Genomic DNA, 11,794 nt, shown 5'->3' on the forward strand with positions numbered 1-11,794 from the left:
ATACACACCTTTGAAAGCTACTTAAGAGGGTGTGTCTTCCACCACACACACCCTGCTGATTTGGATGAGTCAAACGACTGATGTTAGATAAAGCTTAGTTATCTGAATGTCCTCATTGACAGGATGCTACTGAGACACTGGTTTAGAGGGGTTCCCTTAGTATTAATACATGGGAAAGTCCAGGCCATGCTTAACTTAGCCCCGGTCTATATCCTAGCCACAGCCCTGTCTTCTGTCCTAAGCTCAACTATCAGTCTAGTGACTGGCTCTTGTTGCTGTTTTTGTGTGAAGTTATGGTGGTAGCAGAGAATTGGATTGCGCTGTCATAAGACTCGGAAATGCTTGCTGAGATACAGAGAATTACGTTTGATCTTGCAGGGAATGTGAGACTCGGCGTAGTAGAGCATCTCCAGTAACACCACTCTCCATCAAAGATGGTGGATGAATGAAGATGTCTTACTCGGGCCGTTTACCATTGGAAAAAATTGACACAGTTCCAATCTGCTTAAGGGGTGGCTATCCCATAGACACAAATGCGATAGCAGCTGGGTCTGGTCTGCTTAGTTCATGGACTGTATATGATCCAGAAAGTATTATGCAATGTGATATCTCCCTTCTACTTCTTTCTCTGCCTCCGTGTCCAGTGTATGACACTGTCCTGGTCGCTCTAGTCCATGGGGAAGTTTGACTTTGACCCTGAGAACAGAGTKCTCTGTTCCACATCACATGTGGCGTCAACGTCCATCAGAGAACTGAGATATCTGGATCTCAACAGGACTRGTATGGATCAATTKTAAATAAATAATAGAAAGGGAGGGAGCCAAAGAGAAAGACAGATGGTTTCTCACCTGTTTGCCTGGTCTGGAAACAGCAACAAGGGAATTAATGGGAACAATAGGACAGCAGCTTTAGAACTTCCTCCGTTAACGCTGCAAACACTGACTGTCTAGTGGTTGTTTTTGGACTGGGCTCATGTCACATCTGTGTGAGGGACAGGTTCTAGCCATATCATCACCCTCATTAACCCTTTCTTCTCTGGCTCTAGGTGACTGGTCTCTCCACTCCAGGCCAGGCTGAAATTACCAGTCTAGACACAGGAAACATTGAAGACATCCTCAGTAAGACATTGTCTGTGACAGGGTATAGAGACATCTCTGTGGTMCTCATCTATCCCTCTTTCTCTCTCCATCTCTGTGTCATTTCCTCCCTCTCGCCATCCTCTCTCCCTCTCTCTATCATCTCTCCCTGTATTGCCCTATCTTGTGTTGTCTCCTTCCTCAACGCCTCGTGGCTGTTTGACTGTATGAATAACACTAATGATTCACCCACGAACCTCCCTTGTCTATGAGTATGTGTAAATGTACTTTAATTCCTGTGTGTTTGACGTTGTTGTAAAACAGTGGGTGTAACGTGTTTTTTTTTTCCTCACAGACAATGCTGGAGTGGCGTTGGTTAATTTCTATGCAGACTGGTAAGTGTGTTAGTTCTCCTGTGAACATTTGTCCTCTCCTACTCAATTGTCTGTTTGCATACATTTTCTTTGTGTCCACATCAGTTGTTGCGTGTGGTGTGTTCGTGTGTGTGTGTGTCGTGTGTTGTGTGTGTGTGTGTGTGTGTGTGTGTGTGTGTGTGTGTGTGTGTGTGTGTGTGTGTGTGTGTGTGTGTGTGTGTGTGTGTGTGTGTGTGTGTGTGTGTGTAATGAATTAGATTCCAACATGCTTTAGTGGCATCATGCCTGGAGAGTAATGCAATGTGGCCAAAGCAATTACAGTATGACAGTTCCTCCAAAGGGTAACAATATCAAATCTAATTTGATAAGTCAATTATACCCACATTCTCCCCCCTCTCCTCCCAGGTGTAGATTCAGCCAGATGCTCCAGCCTATTTGAGGAGGCATCGAACATCGCGAGGGAGGAGTTTCCTGATGTCACTCAGGTGGTGTTTGCGCGCGTCGACTGTGATCAGCACTGTGAGTGACACGCTCGTACACACACAGGATTTTAATCCGTAACATAACTTTTGGTTTGCCTAAACTCTGTAAAGTAATCTGATTACTTTTAGTTCATTTTACGTTACTTTCCCCTTAAGAGGCATTAGGAGGAGATCAAAAACTTTATGTTGCATTTTACTTTATGGTTTATGTAGGCTTCTTCTAAACCATTGTTTCTACTTCAATACAGATAATCATACGATTAGGCTATATCTTTACATTAAATCCATAGTCGGTCAGATTTCCGGTCTCCAATTCATGTAATTCTCTTGATCTTCAAGAATAGGATATAGCAATATAGATAAACCGAATTGTTTAACCTGAGCATGTTAAACCCCAAAACCAAGGACTTATTAGCCCTACTCTGTTTTTATGATTTTTGTTGTCATTGAGGACTGATTGGGCTCATTGCTTCAAGTTGAAAAGGAATTCTGCTCTCATGGATGGCATGCTTTGTAACACTAATGAAAAGTGTGTGTGTAAAAATGAATACATATGCTTGCATTTTGCTATAGGTCTATTGTTTATAGCTTTTGTTGGTGACACTCTGATATCTCTATCATTGCTATAGGCTATTGTTTAAGCTTTTTGTTGGTGACACTCTGATATCTCTATCATTTGCTATAGGTATTGTTTAAGCTTTTGTTGTGACACTCTGATATCTCTATCATTTGCTATAGGTCTATTGTTTAAGCTTTTGTTGGTGACACTCTGATATCTCTATCATTTGCTATAGGCCTATTGTTTTAAGCTTTTGTTGGTGACACTGATATCTCTATCATTTGCTGCTCTTTAAGTTTGATAGATTGGTTTGAGCATGTGTCATAGGCCTATGACATATCGTCTGCTATTATTGTATGAGCAATAAAAGCCCCATTGTGGTCTTGTTTTAATGAAACTTGTTTTTGACAGCATGTGGAGCCAATACCATGGAGGATTTTAGAATGGAGGACCCCTCAAAGTTTATTCCACAGACTGTGATCCCCACTATGCAGCTGCAAGAGCGCATTTTTCACTGGCTGTCACTGGTCGCAAAAACATTGATTGATAGGCCAGCTTAACTCTTCAATTCAACCATTATTGGGTTAAAATTCACATGTTCGTTTGCACGCCATCCACAACAACCACAATCCGTGAGGATAGCTAAATGAGAGAGCAGCAGTGTGATTCACATCATGCGCTGTGTAGATATCAATAACACTAGGAGGTACGACATCTTTACCTCCAAGTGTTTATTCAAGTAAAATGTATCATCTTTGGATGCCAACAGCAGTAAAATCAAAAGTCACATTTCTATTTGTCACATTTTTTTTGTAAACAACAGGTGTAGAGCCAGCGCTTGTTCACCACCGCTACCATCCTGAAGGCGAGGTCAGTAAGGTGCATCAAAGCTGGGACCGAGAGACTGAAAAACAGCTTCTTATCTCAAGGCCATCAGACTGTTAAAACAGCCATCACTAACACAGAGAGGCTGCTGCCTACATACAGATCTTGAAATCCTTGTCAACTTTAAATAAATGGATCCTAGTCCTTTTACTTTTAATAATGTATTCACTTTATATATGTTTACATATTTGATTACTCCTCATATGTATATACTGTATTTTATACCATCTATTGCACTTTCCCTTTGCCGTCGGTCATCGCTCATCCATATATTTATATGTATATATTCTATTCCATCCCTTTACATTTGTGTGTATTAGGTAGTTGTTGTGGAATTGTTAGATTATTGTTAGATATTACTGTGTCGGAACTAGAAGCACAAGCATTTCGCTACGCTCACATTAACATCTGCTAACCATGTGTATGTGACCAATAACATTTGATTTGATAGACTAACAGTAAAAGGCTTACTTGCGATCCTTCTCAACTATGCAGAGACAAAAATAATAAATATATATATAACACAAGGAATAAATACACAATGAGTAAGGATAACTTGGCTATATACACAGGGTACCAGTACTGAGTCGATGTCCAGGGGTACGAGGTAATTGCGGTAGATATGTACATATAAGTAGGGGTAACGTGACTAAGCAACAGGATATATAATAAACAGTAGCAGCAGTGTATGTGAGTCAAAAGAGTTAGTGCAAAAAGGGTCAATGCAGATAGTCCGGGTAGCTATTTGGTTAACTATTGATCAGTCTTATGGCCTGGGGGCACAAGCTGTTCAGGGTCCTGTTGGTTCACGCATTGGTGCATCAGTACCGTTTGCCATGCGGTGGCAGAGAGAACAGTATATGATTTGGGTGACTAGAGTCTTTGAGAATTTTTATTAGGGCCTTCTCTGACACTGCCATGTATAGAGGTCCTGGATGGCAGGGAGCTCGACCCCAATGGTGTACTGGGTCGTACGCACTACCCTCTGTAGCGCCATGTGGTGGGATCCAAGCAGTTGCCATACCAAGCGGTGATGCAGCCAGTCAAGATGCTCTCAATGGTGCAACTGTATAACTTTTTGAGGATCTGAGGGCCCATGCCGACTCTTTTCAGCCTCCTGAGGGGAAGAGCCGTTGTTGTGCTTCTTAATGACTGTGTTGTGTGTTGTGTAGACCATGTTAATCCCTTATTGATGTGGAGGAACTTGGAAGTTCTCGACCCACTCCACTACAGCCCCTGTCGACGTGGATGGCGGCGTGCTCTGCCCTCTTTCCTGTAGTCCATGATCAGCTCTGTTGTCTTGCTCTTAATAAAGCCTTCATTTTTTTGTTGCAGTCGCACTTTTTAGAAGGACTGTATGCTACAAAAGCCTATTTCTGCTCTTTTCCCGCAAACCATCAAAATGCATTTGGTGTGTGTCATCATAGTGGTCTTTGATTTGTGGTCCAACAAACTTAAACTGGTTTTTCAATGCTGATTTGAATGTCGTTGAGAAACCAGAAAGGTGTCATCACTCTTCTGAATTTAAAAGTAATCCTAGAAGTAGGACTTTTCAAAAATCTGTATTTGATTACAATATTTTAGCTGGTAACGGATTAACAGTTTGTTTTTTTTGTAATCAGTTACTCCCCACACACACACACACACACACACACAGACGTTTGATAGGAACATCCTTTGAGATAAAGCAAATTAAGAGAATTATTGATGACCTGCAAACCGTTTGAAGACTAATGACAAAACTGCTGCTGCCTGTGAAGACTGGAGCTTAGAGACACCCTGCAGTGAGACTGACACCTGCCAAACACACAGCACTCTGAGAATATTTACTCTCAGTGGGGGGCAGCTTTCATCTGAGGGATCAGGGGCTGACTGACGGCTGTGTCTTTAGACAGCTTTAAACACCCTCTATCTGTCTTTTACTCTTTCACCTTTTTTCCATCCCCGTTTRTATCCATCCTTTTCTGATTTTCTCTACCTGCCTCTTTTCCTTCATTCCCCTTTCCTTTGTCCGCCTTTCTCCCCCTCTACCTCATTCTATATTAAACTCTGTCMTTATTCACRCCTCTCTCCCGCTCTCTGTCTCTCTAGCTGACATAGCTCAGCGGTACAGGATCAGTAAGTACCCTACGTTGAAGTTGTTCCGTAATGGGATGATGATGAAGAGGGAGTACAGGGGTCAGAGGTCAGTCACAGCCATCGCTGACTTCATCCGCCAGCAGAAGGTTGATCCCATTAAAGAGATACACAGTCTGGAAGAGGGCAACACTGTGGATGTGAGTATCAGGCACACACAAATCAGTGTGTTGTTATCCAGTGTGTTATCAGTGTGTTGAAAATGTAAAAGGTGTGCCTCAGGGATCTGTTCTAGGACCATTCCTGATCTAAATATTGAATAATAATAATAATTTATTACATTTGTACAGCGCMTTTCATTATACAGAATAATCTCAAAGTGCATAAAAGTAAAAAATGTAAACCAAATAGAAGAAAAAAAAAGACAACTATACAGGGCAATTGACACAAAGAACACAGCTGACGGGACAATGACACCAAGGACCTATCAACAGAAAGCCTCCTAAAGATTTGAATATGACTGTCCTCAAAAATGAATTGGTACTGAACCAGGAAATATGTCTCTCTCTCTCTGCAGAGGGACAGGCGTAACATTATTGGTTACTTTGATCAGAAGGATTCTGAGAACTACCACACGTTTGAGAAGGTGGCCAACATCCTCCGAGACGACTGTGTGTTTCTCGCTGCCTTCGGGTGAGTCAAGCCTCTTCAGACCAACCACTGCACTTAGGGTCTACGAAACATTTATAATATAGTTTATATGTTTTTGGTCTGGCATTTGAGTAATCTTTTAATCTTTCCTTTCCTCTGTCCCTCCAGTGACGTGTCCCAGACAGAGAGGTTCAGTGGTGATAATGTGATCTATAAACCGATGGGGGAGACTGTTCCTGACATGGTGTACCTGGGCTCACTAACCAACTTTGACCTCACCTACGCTTGGGCGCAGGACAAATGTGTCCCTCTGGTCCGCGAGATCACCTTCGAAAACGGAGAGGTGCGTTCTCTCTACCTCTTTTTCTTCTCTCCGTTTGATCCAGTCTAAATGAATTCATTTAGGTTTTGGGCTAGCCCCGGTCTACACACRGCTGGGAGTTCGCTTCCAGGTCGGGCCTGGCTTCTTCCCCTACAGCAGCCCCACCCTAATGTTATCCTGTCCTTATCTCTTTGCTCATTCATTATCATATGAATAGAGGGGTGTGCTTTTCCCATTGTTACTTGGCCTGGGATGGCATCCACCGACAGCTACGCCATTTGCCGACAACAAGGCATAGACACACACACCTGAATCTCCCACTGACCCGTTAAGGCTTCCGGATGCTTCCCAGCCGAAACAGTTTCTGAACAGTTTGTGCATACATTACATTTTGTGACGTTTTTGTTCATTTTGGACCACGGCAAGGGTTTTATCTGCTGTTTTGGGCACACTATTTCTTTTCTTGAGGCAATCCGAAGTCGGTAGCCAAAGTCTACGCCCCCTAGTCACAAATTGGTCAACAGTAGGTATTCTTCAATGAAGTGCCTGTTGTCATTCAACGAGATGACCCGTCCTCATACTACACCAAACATCTTAGTCAGATGCAAAATTGCGCAACTAAGATCTCCTCTGCAAAAATGTCAACATTAATGACAGATTTCTTGAGTTATCTTAGATTAACTCTGACTATTGAAGAAGTGTATAGGGGCGTCTCAAAATGGACAAACAGCACTATTGCTTTTTTCTCATTTTTCAAGCGAAGGTCTTTTAAGGGAGTATGCGAGCCCATCGTTTGGTTCGGCTCGGTGCCAGACGAACTGAAGCATGCTGACGCCTTCACTCTTCTTCCTCTTCCCTGTGTGTATGTGTGTGTGTGTTCCAGGAGCTGACTGAAGAGGGGATCCCATTCCTCATCCTGTTTCACGTGAAGGAGGACACAGAGAGCTTGGAGAAGTTCCAGCACGAGGTGGCACGCCAGCTCATCAGCGAGAAAGGTAGTGTGTTTGTCTTAAAAGTCTGTTTGTGGCCCAATCACCTGGGGAAATAACAGGGTGTGCCACAGGGTTCAGTGCTGGGACCATTGTTACTCTCTCTCTTTGTTCTATTTATTTGTGTTGTGTTTCATCCCAGCCAGGGACAGAGTTGCATTATATTTGTTAGATAACTGTACTATTATAGTCATGGTAATATCTTCTTAATAAATAATATCAATTATATMAATTACTATCCCCTCCTGCCTAGGATCTATAAACTTTCTGCATGCGGACTGTGAAAAGTTCCGTCACCCACTGCTGCACATCCAGAAGACGCCAGCAGACTGTCCTGTCATTGCTATAGACTCCTTCAGACACATGTATGTGTACCCTGAGTTCAGAGACATTGAGTAAGTACAACCTCTCTACTTTCTTTCACCTGTCTCTGGTTGAATTTTATTTGTATTTTTACCTCTTAGCCATTTGGCCAACTATTTAGGGCACCTTGAGTGGTTCTCGACCGGTTCCAACCGACATTTCTGTGTTCAGCATGCTCTGTGTATGGCGCAGCATCAATTAATGTGCACTCTGTGAAAGGTCTGGTTGTCCCGCTTCGAARGCCYTCTCCGATGACATGCAGTATGTGAAATCTGACACATCATTTACATGGAGAGCGACACGTCACATGTTCTGGCCTGTCCAGACAAAGGATAGATTTGCTCTGGCTGTGGAGCTCGCAGCTCCAACTGTGATACGGCTAATGGAACGTTTGTCAGACCATGAACATTAATTGTTCATCCAAAAGTATATATTTTGATACTTCAAGGGGTCTTACAATTCAAACTCAAATAGTAAAATTATCCTTGGTATTGCTTTCTTAAAACCCAAAAAACTAAAACGCAACATGCAACAATTTCAAAGATTTACAGTTCATATAAGGAAATCAGTCAATTGAAATTATTCATTAGCCCTAATCTATGGATTTCACATGACTGGGAATACAGATATGCATCTGTTGGTCACAGATACCTTAAAAAAAAAGGTAGGGGTGTGGATCAGAAAACCAGTCCGTATCTGGTGTGACCACCATTTGCCTCATGCAGCGTGACACATCTCCTTCGCATAGAGTTGATCAGGCTGTTGATTGTGGACTGATGTCCCACTCCTCTTTAATGGCGTGCAAGTTGCTGGATTTTGGTGGAACTGGAGCACGCTGTTGACATCATCAAACTGCTGCACACACAACGCCATACACGTGGTCTGTGGTTGTATGGCCGATTGGACATACTGCCAAATTCTCTAAAACGACATTGGAGGCAGCATATGTAGATATTTAACATTCAGTTCTCTGCAACAGCTCTGGTGGACTTTCTTGTAGTCAGTGCCTTTTATTGTACCCAGCACAAGGTGCTGCTGTGTAATGATCATGCTGTTTAATCAGCTTCTTGTTATCCCACGCCTGTCAGGTGGATGGATTATTTTGGCAAAGAAAATGCTCACTAATAGGGATGTAAACACATTTGTGAAAACATTTGAGAGAAATAAGCTTTTTGTGGGTAGGGAACATTTCTGGGATCTTTTATTTCAGCTGATGGAACCAACACGGGTTGCGTTTTATATTATTATTCAGTGCACCCCCCCCCCCCTCCGTTTAGACAGGACTTAGACTCTTATGGGTTAACAAATCAATAATGAATGATCTTTGTGATGGTGTTTATTTAATGGATTTTAACAGTTAAATTGTGGTGTTTGTGTCTTTTTCGTTTTTACATAGTCCACAGTTACATAAATAAATGACAATGCTATTGTTTTTATTTGAAATGCATTTTCTTTTGTATTTTGTTACCTTCATAAACACAACCAAGTGATTATTTTTGCGATAGCATATATGAAGTGTATTTATTAGACTGTTAGAATGTTGATGTCCAAAAGGCTCGTCATTGGCTTGAGGGGTTGTCCCTCGAGGCCAKGCTTTTCTAATGTTCATTTGTGTCTGACTTGAGTGACAGTATTTGAGATGGCTCATTATTGTTGTCATTAGATTATTTAGATCTGTATGTTGAAAATCTGCATTTGTCAAATATAATACATTCCATTACACACACACACACACACACAGTCCACAGATTATAATAGAAATGTCACACCTTCTAGATAATTCTTCTATTGACGGCCCTGGACACCGGAGCTAATGTGACATGACTTGGCACGTGCAATTAGTGTTAACTAATCGAATGTAATTTCATCTAATCTATTTTACCCCCCATCTAAGCCCCTCCCCCACCACTCCCCCTATCACCTCTGTGATCAGACAGACAGAGCCCTGAGGTCTGACACCCGCTTCAACTAATTACATTACATCACATTCACTACCTCCTCCTCTGGATGTCTGTGGCTGTGTTTGSGTTCTCCCTCCCTCTGTCACCGAGATCAAATTATTTCATTAGCTGTGTGTGTGTGTGGTGTCTGCAGCCACCTCTAACATGCAGAGACAGCTTTGATATGGGACCAGCTCTGATGTGATATCAGTTTATGACCTTCTGTCATCAACCACACTTCAGTAATGTCATTGGTAGACCTAATGATTATATTAATGTGTGTGCGTAGGATCCCTGGGAAGCTGAGGCAGTTTGTTCTGGACCTCCACTCTGGGAAGTTACACAGAGAGTTCCACCACGGCCCAGACCCGACAGACAGCACACCTGGACAGGTCAGAACACCTCACAAGCATACTAGTACACCGTCATTATGTGTGTATAAAACGGTGTCATTGCAGTAGTAGAGGGAGGTGTGTGTATATAAATGTGTTATTTCATCAGGAGGAGATCGGTGAGGTGGCCAGTAACCCACCAGAGAGTTCCTTCCAGAAGTTAGCCCCCAGTGAGACGCGCTACACACTCCTCAGGGACCGTGATGAACTGTGACCTCAACGACTTTACCACAACCCTGACCTATGACCCACGACCCCATGGCATGCCCCTGAGTCAGTGTCCAGAGTCAGGACAGGCCAGCGGGATGGGACAGCAACACCCCAACTTACCCCCAACACCCTTAATGGAGAGAGAGGATAAGGAAGACCAGAKAGTAGGTTAAATCCATGACAGCCGTGTTGGAATAACCTATATTTTCATAACTCTTACGTGTACAATTTTTTATTTTAGATAAAAAGGATGAAACCAGAAGAAGAAAATGGTGTGGGGGGGATTAGGACAAAAAAAAGAAGCAAAGCGTTTTAACTTTTATTTTTGGAGCTTGTAAATAATAATAGTGCTTGTGCTGAGTGAGCGTTGGTCTATGTCATCCTGATCTAAATTAAAAACAGATTACTTTAGGTTCAAAAACATGTAGCACCCTTTTTTTCCCTTTTTTTGACGAGTGAGATCCCTTGCTCCGGTTTTTCAGTCTCATTACGGTTCTTATCTGTGGGTAGTCCAGCTCAGTCCCGTTTGGGTGAGAGAGGGTCCTGGTCCTGGRGGACTACAGTGTCTCGGCTGCATCTCAATAGTTTACCCTCCTCGTCTCCTTTCCTTTATTTAAACTGATGTGAAAGCATATTTCTGGCAGGTATCCACCATGCTGCGTCCACCTATSCTATGATTTCAAATAGGAGTAATGAGAGGAGACGAGGAAAGGAACACATTGTAGAGTATTGAGATGCAGCTTTCTTCTCCCTGGTACTAAACTCATGCAACTGATTGGCCAGAGAGCCTATTCACCTAAGTCACGTTCAGGATGCACAAAATGGTAGAAAACGTTTAGAAACAACGGAGGTACTACCATAAACTGTCCAATAGTTAAATGTTTGTTTCCATTGTCTGTCAGAAAAGCATTTTCTCCCTTTTGTACTTGAACGTGCCCCAGATCTGCAATACTGACTCAGACGGTAGTTCCTAAAGGCTGAGAGGTGTCAGTCAGACACTGCTGCTCTAGAGGACAGGAGGGGAACCTCACACTGAAGGAGAAAAATCAGACTCTGGGCTGCATCTCAATCCTCTACAGTGGCTTCTTCTCTATCTGCACTGGTCTGACACAGGCCAGGCCAGGCCCACTKAGCAACAAGTCCAGGTGACAGCAATATGGAAGAAGCTGACCTGGAAAGTATCCTTATTTCACCTGTCACTCAAATCAGTTCAGATGGAGCAATGAAAGGAGACGAGGAGTATTGAGACGCATGTTGTGTGTTTATTTATAGTACTGTGTGTACAGTCCCTCCCTAGAACCCAACTGTACCCTGATCTGACCAGTCACGGAGGGAGGGAGGTAGGGTTAAAGGGGGAGAAATCTCATTTCTAAATCAGTCATCTCGGAGAGGGAGAAAATAAAACAAGTAAATTAAACCATTTTACAGGATGTTGTGTGTTGTCTGTTTGTTCAGTTCTACAGAGAAGACTCTTG

At 42.7% G+C, this 11,794-nt stretch overlaps 1 protein-coding gene across 1 annotated transcript in view; it reads left to right on the forward strand.

The window, feature by feature from the left end:
• Window positions 1–11,744, forward strand: part of erp44 (endoplasmic reticulum protein 44) — a 16,294-nt gene extending 4,550 nt beyond the window's left edge. The window contains 11 exon segments of the mRNA XM_024141725.2: window positions 1,046–1,118; window positions 1,432–1,471; window positions 1,856–1,882; window positions 1,884–1,969; window positions 5,468–5,652; window positions 6,030–6,145; window positions 6,272–6,446; window positions 7,309–7,420; window positions 7,668–7,809; window positions 10,007–10,109; window positions 10,219–11,744. Coding sequence (XP_023997493.1) covers window positions 1,046–1,118; window positions 1,432–1,471; window positions 1,856–1,882; window positions 1,884–1,969; window positions 5,468–5,652; window positions 6,030–6,145; window positions 6,272–6,446; window positions 7,309–7,420; window positions 7,668–7,809; window positions 10,007–10,109; window positions 10,219–10,323 — 1,164 coding nt within the window. The 3' untranslated portion in view covers window positions 10,324–11,744.
• Window positions 11,745–11,794: the final 50 nt, after the last annotated feature.

This window comes from Salvelinus sp. IW2-2015, unplaced genomic scaffold (assembly GCF_002910315.2).
Source record: "Salvelinus sp. IW2-2015 unplaced genomic scaffold, ASM291031v2 Un_scaffold2686, whole genome shotgun sequence".
NCBI lineage: Eukaryota > Metazoa > Chordata > Actinopteri > Salmoniformes > Salmonidae > Salvelinus > Salvelinus sp. IW2-2015.